Source organism: Nannobrachium achirus (genome assembly GCF_963921795.1).
Source record: "Nannobrachium achirus genome assembly, chromosome: 5".
NCBI classification, from domain to species: Eukaryota; Metazoa; Chordata; class Actinopteri; order Myctophiformes; family Myctophidae; genus Nannobrachium; species Nannobrachium achirus.
Genome location: NC_137814.1, coordinates 63,709,506 through 63,729,776, shown reverse-complemented (window position 1 = coordinate 63,729,776; position 20,271 = coordinate 63,709,506). Strand labels below are relative to the sequence as shown.

The window sequence follows — 20,271 nt, the reverse complement described above, 5'->3', positions numbered from 1 at the left end:
ATACACCCTCGCCCAGGTGACCCAGCCAGGGTTGATCAAGTCCCGACTTACGTCCCAGTAGCTATCCACGATCAGTCCCTATTAGGGAAAGACAGGGTCACTCAATGTGCTGCACCGGAACTACTCTGCCGGGATTGGGGGCACTATTCTGGCACATGGAAGAACTAGGCTCTATGGGTTGACTCCTGGCCGGGCTCCTCCTACGTCTCACCAGGTCCTCTCCTGCTCTCACCAGGTTCAGAACCTGTGCGTTGCACCAGACCCCAATCCAAACATTCCATTCAGCTGCTGCAGTTGAATGGCCCTCCTAAAGGCCTCACCGTGGATTTGTTGGGCTTCTTCCTCACGGAAGACACAGGCTGGGGCGCTAACCCAACCTGCTCCCGGGTGCCGTCTAAATTCCGGCCGTCTACCGAGTCTCCGGTGGTCACCAAACTATTCCTGGTTGTCACATAGTCTATTCCTATGAGCCACTATAAATATAACTAATAGTGTAAAAAAAACATCACAAGGATGCAGCTGGGACGTATCATCAGTGATGTAGCCTGGGGTCGACGGGTGTTTCGGGTCTCGCAACATCATACACCCTCGCCCAGGTGACTCAGCCAGGGTTGATCAAGTCCCGACTTACGTCCCAGTAGCTATCCACGATCAGTCCTATTAGGGAAAGACAGGGTCACTCAATGTGCTGCACCGGAACTACTCTGCCGGGATTGGGGGTACCATTCTGGCATAATTAATTCGTATTCGCACTTTTCCTTTTTTTTACTCGTAAACATTTTCACCCAAAAAATTACACGTAAACAAATTAATTTGAAAAAAATATCCGTAAAAAAAAAAAGTATGAATATTTTTTTGGAAGCTGCAGTGATTATTATGCCAAAACTAAAAAAACAAGCCAAAATACGAATATTTTCTTACTGTTTTACGAGTTGTTTTTTTGGTTACTTCATCACGAATGCTTTCATCATCTGCACGACTACGAATCTCAGTCAGCAGTTAGGAAACTGCCAAAAATCACATGATAGGCAGAGAGCTAATGATGTGAGGCCTGTCCCACTAGCCAATCAAAAGGCTCCGGAGTTGGCATGGCAACCAGCTGTTGCCATGTCTTCTAAAAGTGAGTACTCTGGGCTTTCTTATCCATAATTTTAGCTAATTCCATCACCAGTCCCTATGGAAGTCTAAATGCTCAAAAAATAATACATAAATACTACAATGAAATGAAATAAAATAAATAACAAAATTATATAAATAAAAAATACATAGTTCTATAGATCTAGGGAGTCATCCATATGTTTTCAGATCTATATGCCCATCCCCATGTTCTATTAATAGATCTATGGAGTCATCATATGTTTTATTGTACTTATTTTAAATAAAGGGGCCTCGGCATCGGCCGAGGGACCCCCCGGGGACCCCCTGGAGCTCCTGGCGCCGCCGCTAAGGGGCTCCGAAGGGGCCCAAAATAGGAGCGGCACTTTCATGGGAAATTCGGGACTTTGACTGTGCGGACCCCCTCCATGGGTGACGGGACCGGGGCAAACGTGACAGCGCGGCCTGGTGGCGGCCCCCCGGTACTGCAGCGCACATAAAAACCCATAACTCGGGCTAGGAGTGACCGTTCGAGACGGGACCGGTACCCACACGTCCGGCTCGGGGCCCCGGAGCCGGCCGTGGTGGAGCGCCACCTGGTGGCTGAACGTCGGTACTGCCGGCGGGTAAAAAAGGCCGTAACTCTGCCACCGGGAGAGACGGGGCCGGCTGCAGGGGGGTCCCCCGAGGGTTACCCCACCCCGGATGGACGGACGGACGGACGGACGGACGGGCGGACAGACCAAAAAGGAAGTGCCCTTCGCCAAACAGGAAGTGCCTCTATATCTCATGAACCGTTTGTCGTTCAGTTTTAGTTTTATACGGACAAAAACGGCCGTGCGATGCTCTCAGCGTCGACTCGAAGCGACTAGCGGCTAATGGGCTACATCCAGGCGCAGCCCCAACGTAACGGTGAGATATAAAGTTATACTGTAAATACAGTAAACGCGTCAAACGCGTCGTTGGGCCTCCAGCGACATCAAAGAAATTGACGCGTAGACACCACGTGGGCACCCGCTGTGTTAAGAGTCCTTCAGCTTAATTGGTTTAACTAGCCCTGCATCCTCTTCTGATTGGCTGCTGCCCCTTGTGACGTGGGTAGAGCTGCAAGGGCCCGGTCATCACTGCTGAAGGACTCTTAATCAAGTCTTATGACACAACCCCCGCGTCTGTACGACAAACGGTTCATGAGATATAGAGGCACTTCCTGTTTGGCGAGGGTACTTCCTGTTTGGCGAAGGAAGCACCAATTAAGGTTAAGGACTCTTAATCATGTGATATGACACCACCCACGCGTCTGTACGACAAACGGTTCATGAGATATAGAGGCACTTCCTGTTTGGCGAAGGGCACTTCCTGTTGCACCAATTAAGGTCAAGTGATATGAGGCCACCCACGCGTCTGTACGACAAACGGTTCATGAGATATAGAGGCACTTCCTGTTTGGCGAAGGGCACTTCCTGTTGCACCAATTAACTCTCCCACCGCTTTGAACGTTCACGTTCGCCCGATTGCGCAAGACCTCTCCGCCAATACGGCGCTCGTTCGGTTCGTTCGTCTGATGACTGTAAGCTGATGAGGGGTCGCGCGGCCGTCTACTGTAAACACATTTTCCGCGGTGATGGTGTAAAAAATCCATTATGCGTTAGATCAACGGAGAACAATTCACTTCCTTGTTGATTTCCTCCGGCTGTAAGGCTCTATGGCCAGTGACTGGTCTTCTTCTTCTTCAACACATAACAGGCAAATTCACATTCATTCTCGCATGACGCCGCCCTCTGCTGCCTGGCAGACCAAAGTGCACTATTGCACAACCCAAAAAAATAAAAATAAATAAATAAATGTCTGTCTGTCTATCTACTATAACGTCGCAAAGGTAAGCCGCTTTTTGATGGCACCAGACCCAATAAATAAATAAATAATCTGGCAGTGGGAAAGTTAAGGTCAAGGACTCCTAATCAAGTAATATGAGGCCACCCACGCGTCTGTACGACAAACGGTTCGGAGCCCCTTAGCGGCGGCGCCAGGGGGTCCGCGGGGGTCCCCGGAGCTCCAGGGGGTCCCCGGGGGGTCCCTTGGCCGATGCCGGGGCCCCTTTATTTAAAATAACTACAATAAAACATATGATGACTCCATAGATCTATTAATAGAACATGGGGATGGGCATATAGATCTGAAAACTATGTATTTTTTATTTATATCATTTTGTTATTTATTTTATTTCATTTCATTGTAGTATTTATGTATTATTTTTTGAGCATTTAGACTTCCATAGGGACTGGTGATGGAATTAGCTAAAATTATGGATAAGAAAGCCCAGAGTACTCACTTTTAGAAGTCATGGCAACAGCTGGTTGCCATGCCAACTCCGGAGACCTTTGATTGGCTAGTGGGACAGGCCTCACATCATTGGCTCTCTGCCTATCATGTGATTTTTGGCAGTTTCCTAACTGCTGACTGAGATTCGTAGTCGTGCAGATGATGAAAGCATTCGTGATGAAGTAACCAAAAAAACAACTCGTAAAACAGTAAGAAAATATTTGTATTTTGGCTTGTTTTTTTAGTTTTGGCATAATAATCACTGCAGCTTCCAAAAAAAACATTCATACTTCTTTTCTTTTTTTTACGGATATTCTTTTCAAATTAATTTGTTCACATGTAATTTTTTGGGTGAAAATGTTTACGAGTAAAAAAAAGGAAAAGTACGAATACGAATTAATTATGGCACAAAGATAACCCCATACACCTCATCCTCTTCCTTCTCATCATCGTCATTTTCATCACTGAGGCCACCATAAGCCAACAGGTCAATGAGAGATTGGGAAAGAATTGGCCCACAAAACCAGACAGGCTCCAAAATCCCTCTGTCTGTCTTCTGCCACCCCTGACCTTCGTCATAGGTTTAGGCCTCCAAAAGATTTGTCTCAGCTGCTCGCTTGTAACAGGCCACTCTATAGTTCACCCGCTTGGCAGGGGGGCAGGCAGGCAAAATGCACCATTTTCTTCAGCATCTTGCTCCTAGCCTGGTTGACTGATGTCTCACGTGCTTGATTTTACATCACACGCGTGAAGGCTTCCAGCTGTTCCTGCACTTCCGGCTTCAACTTACACTCATCAGGATGAGAATGAAGAGGATGAGGTGGAGTTTGATGAGATGGAAGACACTGACCAGTGAAATTGGTCTTTGATAACTCTTTGATTATTGATTCAAAATGGTTTGGGTGTATCCACATAGGCTTTGTGTAGCCTGCAGTGGGTCGCTGGCTCGATCCCCAAGCCCGTCCAGATTTGCTGCATGTCACTCCCCATCTCTCTCCATGTTTCCTGTCAGTCTACTGTCCTGTCAATAAAGGCATAAAAGCCCAGAAACATATCTGGGGAAAAAAGGGTTGCCACTCGAACCCCATGGGACACGAGTTGACCTGGGCAACAAGATTAAATCTTGACACTAGACACCATTAGGGTATTGAAAAGCATGTGACCTTAGAAATGTTGTACAAAGAGAAATATAGATGTGATTTGAATATTTTCTGCAATTCTTTTGCAGTTTCTGCCCTGAAGTAGTGTCAAAATGTGCTTGAATCTTAATAATAACCACTTTAATGAGTCCTTGGTTACAAATTATGTGGGGAAATGTGTTGATTTGTCTCTGTAAGTTGTTTACTTCAATACTGTAGTTATAGTATTTTCTATTATCTCCATCTTATGTTTTGTTTTGGGGCTAGGTGTAAGAAAAGGTTAAAAATGAACCCCAAGCGACATTGATTGACCACGGCAACAAGAAGAAATATTGACTAGACAACATTATGGTCCAAAAAAGAATACACCTTAATGTATTTGTACAAAGAGAAATATAGATGTGTGTGTTTGAACATTTTCTGGTTGTTTTTCACTGTTTCTGTCCTGAAATAGGGTCAAGATGTGCTTGAATGTAAAGAAAATTATGACATAAATTAATTCCTTGTATCAAGATCATGTAGAAAATGTGTTAATTTGTCCCTCTAGGTTGTTTACTTCAAGTGTTATGGCATTCTTTGTTATGTCCATTGTATGGTCCAGATTGGGGATAGATGTAAGAAAAGGTTAAAAATGAACCCCATGGGACATTAGTTGACCACGGCAAAAAGCAGAAATCAGAACTAGACATCATAAGGGTCCTGAAAAAAACAGGTTTCGAAAACATGTCATTCGGGTGCTGTCGGACCCCTCTCTCCTGCCCTACCATATATATTTTTTTACCCTCTAATGCGGACACGGGGGATATTTGGTTTCAAAAACAATACTGATATAAAATTTTACTTAACAAATCATCATCATAAATTGACTTTGTCTCAATTCCAAACAATTCATATGATATTTATGGTAAAATAAACAGTGAACTTAGATTTGAAGCATCTGGCAAGAGTAAGCACTGTCCTGTCCAGAAATGATGTCCTGTAAAAACAGTCAAAACACCTATAGCTCTTTCAGTGTTTAATGTGATATAGCAAAGCATAAATGCAAACATTTACCATGTATATCATATGAATTGTTTGGAATTGAACTATGATGATCCTTTGTTAAAAATTATATAAATATTGTTTTTTAAACCAAATATCCCCTGGGTCAAAATGACCCACAAACCGAACTAAGGTGAAGTGAATCCGAACGAAACTTAAGGGTTAAAGTGTTTATGATTAATCTATATTAAACATCATACTGGTTTAAAGTCTTTCTAATAACTCTGTATTCAACTGGTTGTCTCTTTACAGGGTGATTCAGGTGGTCCTCTGATGTGTCAAGAGAATGGAATTCACTACGTTGCTGGTTTGGTGAGCTGGGGGGAAGGCTGTGGTGCCAGAAACAAGCCTGGTGTCTACGCCAATGTCTACAAATTTGTGGACTGGATTAATAATGATGGTCGTGAGGATGATTACGATGGGACCTCAGACTATTAATCCCTATTAATCAACCTCCATGTCTAATGATCATGTTGGTTATGATTACACTAATGATGAGAACCATTGAGTGATAAGTGATAAGCAAGCATGTTGTAAATTCACCTTCATGCAGAATTTACACATAAACAATGTTATTCCTCATGAGAAACCCTCGAATAATGCATAATACAATGTTACTAGAGTTTTTGATGCTTACTCGTGGAGAAATTTATCTTTGGGTGAATGGTGTATCGGTCTTGACCTGCTGACTGTTACGTGCCATAAGGGGGGGAAAATCTATACAATGTACATGATTGAGTAATTCCAATTAGGGATGCACAGATATATCGGCCACACATCGGTATCGGCCGTTATCGGTAAATGTCAGTATCGGTAAATGTCAGTATAGGCAAATGAAGCTGATATTAACAGATGGCAGTAGCCGATATTTATCTGTTGATAAGCATACGTTTTACGTTGGCTATGTTGGTGTGTTGGTGTGTTGGTTATGTCCAGCTGACCAAGAGAGTAGATTCTGAACAGCTATTTCTTATAATGTTGATGTATGTGTTTTCCTGGCCTAAAGGGGGAAATAATAACACCAAAAACGAAATAAACAAATATCAGTATCAGTATCGGCTAAATTTTTATTTTAAATAACGGTATCGTTATCGGCCAAGAATTTCCATATCGGTGCAACCCAAAAATACTTCCTTAAACCACAATGAAACATTTTGTCAATTTTGTTTAGAGTAACTATGAATAAACGTTGATTCTAAAGCGTCTTGTCCCATTCATTGATTCTGATTGGATGGTTTCCGTTTAGTAGACGTGATAAAACACACACACACACACACACACACACACACACACACACACACACACACACACACACACACATATATATGTATATATATGTGTGTATGTTATTCTGATAGCTCTGAGAATCTCTAGTGACAACAGCTCAACTGTACAGTAGCCAAACGTAAATGAATGAAGTCAAATGAAGGGAAATCTTCCAGCGTTTATATAATGAGTACCAGCATTTATGCGTGTGCGTTGATATAACCAAACAAATTATATGTAAAAGAAAAAGGCAGCAATGGCCCCAGAACTTAATGAAATGGCCTTACTGTATATTCTTCAATGTAAACCTAAAACAACTAGACCCTAAAGGCTGAGTGAAACCTGACTGAGTCGCATTATGTGTACTGTAAGCCGAAAAATCAGATGGAGCAGCACGGGCATTTGCACACATACTGTAGACATCAACAGGGGCTTGAGCCCCTGCCCTTTTACCCGTCTGGAAAAAGTGCCTTCTCCAGACCATGAATGCAGTTTTCACTATGGTGAAAGAAACGCAAATGAATTAAGTGCTCTTCATGCCATACCCGAAGGCAGCATTCAAGAGAATTGCCTTGTCCAAACTCTCCTGAACCTCAATGCAGCATTTTATGTCGAAAGAATTGCCCTCACTCTGTGTAGAAATCCATGCCACATGTCCAGTATTCACTTGATTATGTTTAATTAGGCCTATCAAGTACGGAAAATAGCCGTCCTCCAAGCGTTGTGAGCTTGGAGGTCTGCTATTTTCCATATTTTCACCAAAGGCCCTTATATAAATTTCAGCACCTGCCTCTCTAACATCATCTGCACGTCCCTGGAGCAGCATGACTGTAAGCATACTGTGAGTGACGGACAGGCTGGTACAATGGAGGAGGAGGTTGCTGTGAGAAGGTTTGCTGCTGGGATGAAGTCGTCATCCTGTCCAACAGTCTGTCCATCATCTGCATAGACATGCCGTTGGTCTGTTGCCATTCCTCCCTCGATCCGGGGCTCCTCTGCCTACAATTTACAATTTAAGCATTTTCAGACACTCTTAATCCAGATCGATTAACACTAAGCAAGGACAACACCAAGTAATAGGCCTGCAACAAATGCATAGAAGTAGTTATCAAGGATCAGAAGTAAACCAAGAACCTATCATCAGTCTATTAGTAGAATATCCAAAAGCAAAATCACTAGTCTGGACATTGAAACTATACACACTGTAGCAGTGGTTCCCAAACTTTTTAGTCTGTGACCCAAAAGAGAAATTAGACCCAAACTAGTGAAACTAGTGAGATCTACAAGCTCACAACGCGTCGCTTTGTGCCGCGTTGCGACTGCGAGCTTGTAGATTGGCTATTTTCACTGCTTCTTAAACATTTGTTTTCTAGTTTACGGAATGTCTTATTTTTTTTTCTTTGATTTCTCCATGAAATTACTGAAAACAATCATTGAATTTAGTTTTTAATTCATGAAAACCTTTGCTTTTTTGGGAATGTTTTTTTGAAAAAAGGTTAGGCCTACTAGTTGTTTAGCACACAGCTCAGCGCAGCGCACGCACACATACACTACATGTATAACAAGAAGGATAAGAGGTCTCGCACATGGGCGCGTGCACATTGGCGCGTGCACGCATCCGCCTGGGTGACAGCAGACTGCTGTGCGAGCACTGCACTTTGACATGGGATCAACTTTTAACAAAAAAAAAAGAAAAATGCACAACCTGGTTGGTTGTTAATGTGTCCAAAATGTCCGTATGGCCATATTTTCCCAAACATGGAGATGACTGACGTCTGATGTCAAAGACCACACACAATATGTCCACCATACCTGGCGACGGATGGACAGACAGACAGACAGACATGAGCTGTAGGTTTTCATACTAACTAGCGGCTACCCCTGGCTCCATTGATCAGGCACCAGTGCTATGAAGTACAGTACTGTACATGGCATGCACAAATGAACAAACTCTTGGTCCAAATATTGTCACAACATGGGGTGTAGCAGTGCTTGGTGACCTCTGCTGTAGCTTAAATATTTTAATGACTCACAGGCTGAATTTAACCTGCACAGTCAACAATACTAGCTCTATGTACAAATTCGTAGTTTGCTGAGAACAGTATCGAGAAGTTCCCAGGTCCCTAAAAATGCGGCGCCCCTTCTCTTATTATCACGAGATATGGCAGGGGTCACGAAGCATCGCTCTACTATTCTACTAATGTTGCTGCAGAAATACAGCACCACTAGTGCCCTGAAATGGGAAAGAGACAATGGGACTACACTCACAAAACAAGAATGGGTCAACATACTACGCAATTAAAGCACATGTCACGCAATATTCGCACTAGGTTAATTTAGTTTAAAATTCTCAACAGATTAGATTGGACCCCCTTTAAACTACAAAGAGCATAAACATAAAGCTTAAGAATGACCCAGGATGCTGGAAGTGCTCGGGGGAAGGTACGTTGTATGGAGTTATTTTCGATTCATTATTGTGTAAGCACCTTTCTGATGTTGAGCAGTTGTATATTAAGAGTTGTGCAGTCGTACCTCTGAATTTGCAGACTTGTATGATGGAATCTGAGCGTGAAAAGGAAAAAAAAATACAAATCTCTGTCTACACGTTCACAACTCGTCTTATGCGACCTCGAATCCTTTTCTACACATGCTCAAATTAGTTGAGACTGTTGGTCTCTATTTTGAAACATATTCCTTGATATGTTGATGCAATATTTGGCAAAAGCGAGCAGGCGACACTGAAAAAATGCGAGCATCTGCACATGATGATTCGAGAGGTTGCAAACTGACATCTGTACGTGTAGAGAGTGTTTTTTCCCCCTGCTCACGCACACATTTACTTTTACAGCCTCAACTGCCTTTCTTTGCGCTCGCAAATCCTCATGTACACATGCTCAAAAGTGGTAAACTGTCGCTCACGATATTGCAACATAATTATCGATATGTTCTTTCAAAATCTGGCAAAACCGTGCAGGGGACACTGAAAAAATTTGAGCGCTTCCAATCTTGATTTGAGAAAGTGTACACGGCGATTTGCGAGCGTGTAAAAACTAATCTGAGCGCGAGCAGAGGCAAATTCGTGAGGTGAATAATTTTGTTACGGAAGTGCGAGTGTGTGTGTGACTGAGGAGAAGCGAGAGAGCACAGGATCAGCCATGGGATCAGCTCTGCGCCTTGTAGGAACTGCAATGATTTTTCTTCACCACCCGGGGGAGCTGTTTTCAATGTGTCGTCAACTCCCCATATCAAGATCGCCTATTAACACATCTGCCGCCCAGCCCGTTTATAAACGTTCTATTTTGCCCAGCTATTTACCGCCTTACACGTACAGCTACGTTCTATAGTCTTTTCATTGTTTTACAATTGATGGTGCTCCGGTGCTGCCTGTGACTTAATACAGTAGGGCAACATCAAAGGGAACCAGGTCATTCACGTGAATGAAGAAAAAAGGTCAAAAAACTGCATTGAAATACATGTTATCAGGCAATCCAAATACAAGAGAGAGAGAGGGAGAAAAGTCTGCAGCTGTTTTAGACGCGACAAGCCAGGCTAGCCAGCTAGCCAGCTGAGGAGAAAAAAGAAAAAAAAAAAAAAGATCGGTTGGGTGGCTCGGTTGAGATTTGAATATAGGATATTTATAGTTAGAGTTAGAGTTTAGATAGTTGATTGATAGCCTAGAGATGACAGTAGAATTCGTTTAGATTTGAGTGTATTTAGGTGAAGACACTCTGTATTTATAGTGGGAGAGGAGGAGTGAGTGTGTAGAACGCGCACACACACAGGGGTGTCACAAGGGGGGAGTGCGAGTGGAAACCCTACACTACTAGGGCCCAAGGTGGAGGGGACATAATTATTTTATACTTTAGCTATTGAAAAATAGCAGATCTACAAGCTCACAGCGCGGCACTCTGCGAGCTTGTACATCTGCTATTTTTGAAATCCCCCCTATGAAGAACAATCATGGGGGTCCCGCAGTGAATCCTTGTGGCCAGGGCCCAGATTTTGGTGCGACACCCCTGGCCACACGCAGCAAAACAACATCCATCCATACGACACGACACACAATGAAAAAAACGGAAAAAACCAGGGTCCTACCTGATACACTGTCACCTCCTCCCCCCCAGTGCACTCCTGGCTCGTAAAGATATTCCATTGATAAACAAACAGTCTGCTGGCTCGTAAAACTATAATCCATGTGGCTAAACAACAGTAAGGAAAATGATCCAATGGTCCAGCAAACTTTTCTCTGCATCGATCTGAGTTTCCGTTAGCTAAGAAATCACGTGACATAACACAGGCAGGGGCGTCAATTGGGTATGGCAGGGGTATGCAGCTGCCAATGCCATACCTTGGCTACAGGGGGAAATAATAAAAATGTACTTTTCATCGTGCCTGCACGAGGGCACGCTGGCCCCGTCACCCCCCAGGGATCATAACCAGTCGTGGCTGTTGACACGTCTCGGCTTTGATACAATCTGCGCCGACACCTCCCCCCCTCGTGCCGTGGAGAGAAGCTGGATATCCTGGTGTCTAGGTTCACAGACAACAAAGGGACATGACCTCCCCCCCCTACCCCCACCCCCACTACCACTACAGACGGATGTGGACTCACACACAGCAGAAACCCCCAGCCCTGATAATGGCTATTTGATCACCTCAAATATGAAAGAAACATTTGTAAAAAGAGGACTGAAAATGATCCATCTCAACGTCAACAGTTTGGAACCCAAACTGGAACAAATCAAAGCTATGTTTTTTGATGGTAAGGTCCAAATTTTAACCTTCTCAGAAACTAAACTCGATGACTCATTCTCAGATGCTAGAATTGAAATAGCCAATTACACTGTCATTAGGAATGATAGGAACAGGAAAGGAGGTGGTGTTTGCATGTATATTCACAATGATTTAAATTTTATCATTCGCCCAGACCTACACCACAGCTCTCTTGAAACTGTATGGGTCGAGATAATTTTTGAACATGCTAAAAATATACTAATATGTGCTGTCTATAGACCCCCTGACCAGAATGATTTCTTTGAGCTGTTTGATGAGAGCTTAGCTAAGGTGGACGGTATTGAGTACTACGCTCTGGGCGACTTTAATTGTGATGCTTTACGTAAAGAAGCACCCCTGTTCAAGTCCTTTAATGGGTTATGTAATCAATATGGCCTCACTCAGCTTGTTACTGTGCCCACTAGGGTGACGGAGCACTCCCAAACCCTCATAGATCTCATCGTAACCACAGACAAATCAAAAGTCACCGCTAGCGGGGCTATTGTATGCGGTCTTAGTGATCATTACATGATCTACTGTACGCGTAAAATACACAAACCCAAGGCTAGTGGCCACAAAACAGTTGTAGCTAGAAGCCTCAAAAACTACTCCAGTGAGGCTTTAAATAACACTCTAGCGAATACAGACTTTTCCTCTGAACTGCAGTGTACAAATGTCGAAGGAGCATGGTGTGGTTTTAAAACCAAATTGACCGATGCTCTAGACATCGTGGCCCCCTTGAATACCACCAGGGTTAAAGCCCGCCAAGAGCCATGGTATAACTCAGATATTGCTGAATCAGCTAAACTCAGAGACAAAAAGTACGATGAAAAACGTAAGTGCTGCAAAAAACTTAAAAAAAAATTCAACCCTGACCTCAATATCCAAATCAAGCATCTTACTGCTCAGTGCAAGAAGCTTAGAAACCAGACAACTGCCTATATTAGAGCCGCCCAAAAAAACTACATTGATGAAAAAATCGACGAATTCAAAAACAAACCACGAGACCTATGGAAGTTGCTTAACAACACATTAGGCTTAAAACCTAAAACCATAGGCCACAGCATAAACATCAAAACGGACACCGCTCTCATTTCTGACAAATGTGAAGTGGCTACCCATCTTAACGAAACCTTTACCACCGTGGCCCGTTCGCTGGTTGAAAAACTGGTCGCCCCATCTGGGCGGTATGGTGTAAAATTTGTTAAGAAATTCTACAATAAACTGGGCGTCAGAAAAGACAGTTTTAAACTTGCCACAGTGACAACTGATGAAGTGTTTAAAAAACTGAGTGCCCTACCTCAACACAAGGCCACTGGCCTTGATAAAATTCCAGCTAGATTTCTCAGAGATTCAGCCGCCACCATTGCTCCAATAATTACCCACATAATTAACCTTTCCATCGAACAGGGTCATGTCCCACAGGACTTCAAACTAGCAAAAGTAACCCCCCTGCATAAAAAAGGTAGCAAACTAGACCCTGGAAACTACCGTCCCGTTTCCATTCTTAGCTCCATATCCAAAGTCATGGAGAAAATAGTCTACGAACAGATAGCAAGATATCTCGATGAGAATAATCTGATTTACGAGTTCCAATCTGGATTCAGAAAATCTCATTCCACTGACACATGCCTTCTCTATTTGACTGACCAAATCAAACGCGAAGCGGATGACGGCAAATATAGCGGCATGGTCATGATGGACCTCCAGAAGGCATTTGACACCGTAAATCATTCTATTCTGATTGAGAAACTAAAAGCCATCGGTCTTGACAGCGCAGCAGTGAGGTGGATGCAGTCTTACCTGGTGGGGAGGGAACAGGTGGTGGAGATTAACGGTACCCTGTCCCCCCCCCCTCCCGGTAAACTGTGGTGTTCCTCAAGGTAGCATACTGGGACCTCTGTTGTTCCTAATATACGTGAACGACATGGCATCTGCTTGTGACTGCAACCTGTTCCTGTTCGCGGATGACTCGGCTCTCCTAGTCTCGGGCAAGGACCACTTGCAGGTTGAGAAGACACTTAACTCTGAACTAAGTAAGATCTGCACATGGCTTAACGACAACAAATTATCAATTCACCTGGGTAAAACAGAGTCCATCCTCTTTGGATCAAATCATAACCTCAAAAAAGTTGATAACTTCACAATCAAAGTGGGTGACAAGGTCATAACACGAAAAAACGAAATCTCTTACTTAGGATGTATCCTTGAAGCTAATCTTTCCAGTGAAAAGATGACTTCTAAAGTAATAAATAAAATCAACCAACGAACTCGTTTCCTACAGAGGATCGCCCCGATGGTCAATTCCAACACACTGAAGACCATAGCTGGTGCAATAATCCAGCCCCTCTTTGACTACGGAGTCCACGTATGGTATTGTGACGCCCCACAAGCCCTGAAAACTAAACTACAAACAGCCCAAAATAAACTAATTAGGGTCCTGCTTAGACTTCCCTATCAGACTCACCTCACCGCTACTCACCAGTTAAGAGTGGGGTGGCTCAGAGTAGTTGACAGAGTACAGCAACTTGCAATGGGCCTGGTGTACAAGATACACTACACCACTATGATACCCAAGTACCTGTCAAAATACTTTATAAACATTAAGGATGTCCATAATTACAACACCAGAGGCAGCGCCACAGATCACTTTCAACCCAGAGTCAAAACCAACAAAGGGTCAAACTCTTTTTTCTGCTATACCACCAAAATGTGGAAAGCCTTACCGAAGGCCACAAAGGAGTGTGGATCACTAGCATCATTTAAAATTGCCCTGAAAAACCACTTACAGGCAGCAGCCGTTCGCAACTGGTAAAAAAGAATCTAGCCCAACCCTACCCTCCCCTGCCCCTTCTTTGTATATACTGTTTGTTTTGACTTACTGTCTTCTATTTTGTTTTTCTTTACATATCTACTGCATAGTACTGTGTTCTATTTGTCTGTCATTCAATGTTATATGAGATACTTCAATGGTTTCCAGTGGAAATAAGCTTAGTCTTTTCATGGATCTCCTTTTAGTAGACCTTGTACCAGTGAACTGTACCGTCATGAAACTGTACCTTTTCCTATGCAAACTTCTAATAAAGTCTTCAATCAATCAATCAATCAAACGCGTGCAAGACACCAGTCATGTTGCCATACCTTAGCTTGTTCTGAACTGACGCCACTGAACACAGGTGTTCCACAGGGGCGCGTGCGTGCTCGCGCATGTGGATGTGCGCGCGCATGTGGGGTGTGTGTGTGTGTGTGTGTGTGTGCGCGTGTGTTTGTGTGTGTGCCTGAAATGTCATAGGAGGAGCTCAGGGTGGTCCTTGTGCTTCGTGACGTTCGCGCGTGCGCGTGCATGCGCATGCATGTGTGTGAGTGTGTGTGTGTGTGTTGAGACTGAGTACACAGTGCCACAGTGCCAATTATTGGCTTGAAACAACAAAATCAACCCAATAAGAGACTTATTCATGTTATTTCATAAAAAGCCTTTTTTCTAGCCTTTTTAAACAAATTAGGCCATTTGGGGCAGGCGCAGTAGTCGCTAATAAATTCATTGAAAAATCATCATGGAACATAAAACTCTTGTTTATTTTTCTTTATAAAGTATAGATTTTAATCTTTCCATCGGTATACTCCATTTGTTCATAGACATAGAAACAAATTTTCAAAATATTCATTACAAATGAGTCAAAATGCTCCAAAACCCTGACATGTTTTGGAAGAGTTTAATAAAAAACGTGGGGCAGGCAATGTGTTAATCAATCGCCAGATAATCAAGAACATTTATTTATATTATTACAAAATTAAAATAACGCCATGGTGAAACGTTGTTGCTGGGGAACGTGCAACAGTGATTAGGCACCGGAACGTATGAAAGGAGTATTATTATTTAGACCACACAAACTAGAGATGGGATTTATGGTTCTTTGAAGTGAGCCGGAACTCTGGGATCTGTTCCTTTCAAAGAGCCGTTCAAAAGACTGGCTCATTCTACTAGTTACTTTATAGATTTTGATTATAATTACAAATAACTTCAACCTTATATACATTTATTTCGGACATATATAGGTGCAAACCTGCCATTTGAAAATAGCTGATCTACAAGCTCACAATGCATCGCAAAGCGACGCATTGTAAGTTTGTAGATCTGCTATTTTCAAAAGATTTTTCTGCTTTTTTCAAATGATTTTTCTACATTTTACTCATTGGGAAACCTGTGAAACAGGACATTCTGCATAGCCTAATGAGTAGGCCTACGTTTTAATATTGGTACTTTAAGTACATTTTGATACCAATACGTTTTTACTTTTACTCAAGTACATTAACATTCCAAACTTCTACTTGATTGCAGTATTGATATTTTTATTTAAGTAAAGAAATTGAGTAGGCTACTTTTCCCACCACTGTTCATTAGAAAGGAACGGCTTCCTACTGCGAACCGGATCCCATCGTTCATTTCAAAGAGCCGTTCAAATACTCGATTCGTTCGCGAACGTCCCATCCATCTCTAACACAAACAACTGAACGTCGGGAACTTACAGGCGACACCCAGGGTAAGTTAGTTATTGTTTATTAGACGATTGATTTCACCATTGTTTAGTAAACGTTGATGTTGCGTCGCTTTAGGTGAATGAGTGAAAAGGCTGCCTTGGTTTATATTAGCCATACTGTAGCTTTGGATCAAGAAGATCAAAACTACTGAGCCATAACATTCGCTATATGGACGGACCAGCGCTAAACTTAGACCATAGGTTCTCAAAATGTTTCATGTCAAGGACCCCCAGATTGACACTTTTTAGCCCGCGGACCCCTATGATCATTAATCTAATAACCATTAATCTAATAACCAGTGATCAAGGATGCCAAGTTATGTTGTCAATATCACTATCACAGAGATCTTGTGTTGTGATGTACAGTACCTTTACCTTACCTCTGTCAAGAAGACGTTTCTAGTAACATGCAAATTCATCTAACTGTGAAAGTAAAGTTGTCCATACCATACAGTATGATTAACTTGTATTGTGATGAACCCTCTGCTAACAAAAATGCGTTTTTATTAACATGCTAATTAATCTAATAACGATCGTGATCAATCACTAGACATTTGGTCTCATGATTTGTCTTTACAAGATGCCATCAATCATTAACAGCTGCCAAAGTAGTCAACCACCACAATATTGTAACAGTTGACTTTTAATTTGTAGGCTACTCTACCTGCAATGTCATAATCACTGTTAACCTATTATTGTAATGAACACTCAATCCCATTTCAGTTTACAGTATATGCCCCTCTATCTCTGTATAGGACAGAGAATAATGCATAATTCTCAGGAAGCAGTGATAACATATCCTTGTAATGGTTATAACTTCAGAAAACTATATATGTGCTTGATCCAGGTTTTCCCCCCTTCTTTCTAGGCCCAGAAAACCGATGTGTTGTTATACCTGTTACCTGCTGAAATGTACCCGGTCTACCAGGTAAATGTTTTAAATGCACTTTAGGGATGAGGTAAAAAAAAAAAAAAAAAAACGAAAACACACACTGTACATAGATAAATACATGTGGTTACATTTGCACACACACACACACACACACACACACACACACACACACACACACACACACACACACACACACACACACACACACACATACAGCAAAGTTATTAACAACTTGGGAATGGCATTGCTCCTGGGCATGGCAACCTAGAAAAGATTTTAATGAAAACATCTGTAACTATTACAATGCAATGCCATAGGTTACATGTATTTGTCATGTTGTGTGGTTATAATTATGTATTTTTTATTATTTCCCAGCTGCCACTCCTGGTGAAAGCACAGCCACCTCCCCTGCCCATTGCCAGTGATGTCTACCAGAACACACCACCATCAGCTTCAGTTTGGAAGATGCCAGCAAAATACAGAACACCACAAGAGACCAACCAAGATGAAATGATAATACATAAAAAATAATAAATACAAATAAATAAAACAGAGCGAGGCTTTTGTACAGGATATATATTATCCCAAGCCATTCAACTCGAATGCAACCAGTCTATTGTCAATAAAAAACATCCATAATACATACAATACATGTTAATGAAAAGTATTGGAAATTATAATAAGGGGGGGGGGGCATACTGCACTTAGTAGTATATAGTTTTCTGATTGAAGTTACCTTATTAATTAATAATAAGGTTAATAGGTTACCAGTGATTATGACATTGCAGGTAGAGTACAAATTAAAAGTCAACTGTTACAATATTATGGTGGTTGATTACTTTGGCAGCTGTTAATGATTGATGGCATCATTCAAAGGTAGGCCTACAGATCATGAGACTAAATGTCTAGTGATTGATCACGATCGTTATTAGATTAATTAGCATGTTAATAGAAACGCATTTGTGTTAGCAGAGGGTTCAATACAAGTTAATCTCTAGTGATACTGTATGGACAACTTTACTTTCACTGTTATTAGATGAATTTGCATGTTAATAGAAACGTCTTTTTGACAGAGGTAAGGTAGCCTACTGTACATCACAACACAAGATAATCTCTGTGATAGTGACAACGTAACTTTGGCTTCCTTGATCACTGGTTATTAGATTAATAGGGGTCCGCAGGCTAATAAGTGTCAATCTGGGGGTCCATTTTGAGAACCAATGGTCTAAATTGACTACACATTGAAAACAGCTCCCCCGGATGGTGAAGAAAAATCATTGCAGTTCCTACAAGGCAGTAGAGCTGATCCCTGCGCTCCGCATCACAGACACTCTCTGCTCGCGCTCAGATTAGCCGTACGCTCGCGCTCCCACACAGACACTCTCTGCTCGTGCTCAGATTAGCCTCAAATCCCTTCTACACTTGCTCAGATTAGTTTAAACTGTTGCTCTTTAAATTGAAACATATTCCTCGATATGTGGATGCAATATTTGGCAAAAGCGAGCAGGTGACACTGAAAAAATGCGAGCAAATGCACATGAAGATTCGAGAGGTTGCAAACTGACATCTGTACGTGTAGAGAGTGTTTTTTTTTTCCAGATTCCATTATACACGTGTGCGCTCTGCCCATTCACGCACACATTTACTTTTACGACCTCAACTGCCTTTCTACGCGCTCGCAAATCCTCATTTTTACATGCTCGCGATATTGCAACATAATCATCGATATGTCCCTTTCAAAATCTGGCAAAACCGTGAAGGTCACGATTTGCGAGCTTGAAGACCGGAATTTGCAGTTGCAGAAAGAAAAGCGTGCAAGTGTTTGAGTTTTTTTTACTTTTCACGTTCAGATTCCATCATACAAGTCTGCAAATTCAGAGGTACGACTGCACAACTCTTAATATACAACTGCTCAACATCAGAAAGGTGCTTACACAATAATGAATCGAAAATAACTCCATACGTTGACCCATGTCTTATGGGAGTGTCCCAAGGTACAGGTCTTTTGGATGACAATACATGGTCGTATTCAAATAATTGTGATCAAGGTATTCCCCTAAATCAGGGGTTCCCAAACTTTTTTGTCTCAGGGCACCCCATAAATATTGTTTTAATCCGAGGCACCCCTACATTATAATTTTCACTCCCAGCACCTTATATTTATACTAGCATATCGTCGATGTCGGGTGGAAACCTTGTATGTCCAAAACCGTTCGTGTCGTATTTATCATCTATAAAATGTACTAAACTAGTGAAAACAGCAGATCTACAAGCACACAGTGTGCTTGTAGATCGTCTGTTTTCACTAGTTTTGTGCCACAGTCTTGTATGATGAGGCAGCGCTTTGCTTTGCCAAAAGACGTACACATTTGACATTTGGCGATACGAGGTTACTGCCCGACAGTGACGATATTTTAGTGATTATGTTGCGAGGAAAACGTTGAGATAATAGCCATTTTGGTTAGAACTGACTGAAAATAACTTTGTAATTCAAGTTTAAAATGATACCAAATATTTTTGCAAGTGTCCAAATAAATTCCAAATATTATCAAATGATCTTGCGGCACCCCGGACTGCCGTCGCGGCACCCCAGGGTGCCCCGTCACCCACTTTGAAAACCCCTGCCCTAAATATCCACTTATTCATACTGGGAGTTCCCTCCACTTTGAAAGACGTACTGTAAGCCCAGCTACAGCACATACGTGGAATGGGTCCAAACAGCCGTAATGCTGGGTAGGCTTCCATAGTTAGACTGGTCCAACTATGGAAGTCAGCCCACCTTTTAGATAGACACACTGCCACTTGCAAGTTCAAGAGAATCATTTGTTAAACAAAGAGCATTGTTTTGGTCATGAGACCTTCCTCAGGCTTGATTCAAACAGGTTGACAACATCAACACATTTTGAAAGGTACAGATAACCAATCAGAAATAATCAATGTGATAATTCATTACATACAGACGTGTGTAACAAAACACCATCCCACTTCCAGCAGTGTAAGCTTGTGATTGGCTGAACCGGAGGTAGGGAGTACTCTGTTGTGTTCACCTGGACCGCGCGGAGGTGCCGAAAGTCGGGGGGCTGAAGATTTACTATTCTCTCCATAACGGCACATAACTCGGTAACGGCGCTGAGACGGCTCATGTGACCGTAGCAGCGCTTGATCCCATTGTTGGAACTGGGAGGGTGTTTTTATTCACGCACTACAG

The 20,271-nt window shown here is 42.3% G+C and overlaps 1 protein-coding gene across 4 annotated transcripts in view; it reads left to right on the top strand.

Annotated features, from left to right (window-relative positions):
* The window catches only part of LOC308285754 (sialoadhesin-like), a 177,527-nt gene extending 170,733 nt beyond the window's left edge, over positions 1–6,794 (top strand). For all 4 annotated transcript variants that reach the window (XM_080726609.1, XM_080726608.1, XM_080726610.1 and 1 more), the window contains one exon: positions 5,847–6,794. In XM_080726609.1, the coding sequence (XP_080582735.1) occupies positions 5,847–5,851 (5 nt within the window). In that variant the 3' untranslated portion in view covers positions 5,852–6,794. The remainder of the gene's footprint in view (positions 1–5,846) is intronic.
* Positions 6,795–20,271: the final 13,477 nt, after the last annotated feature.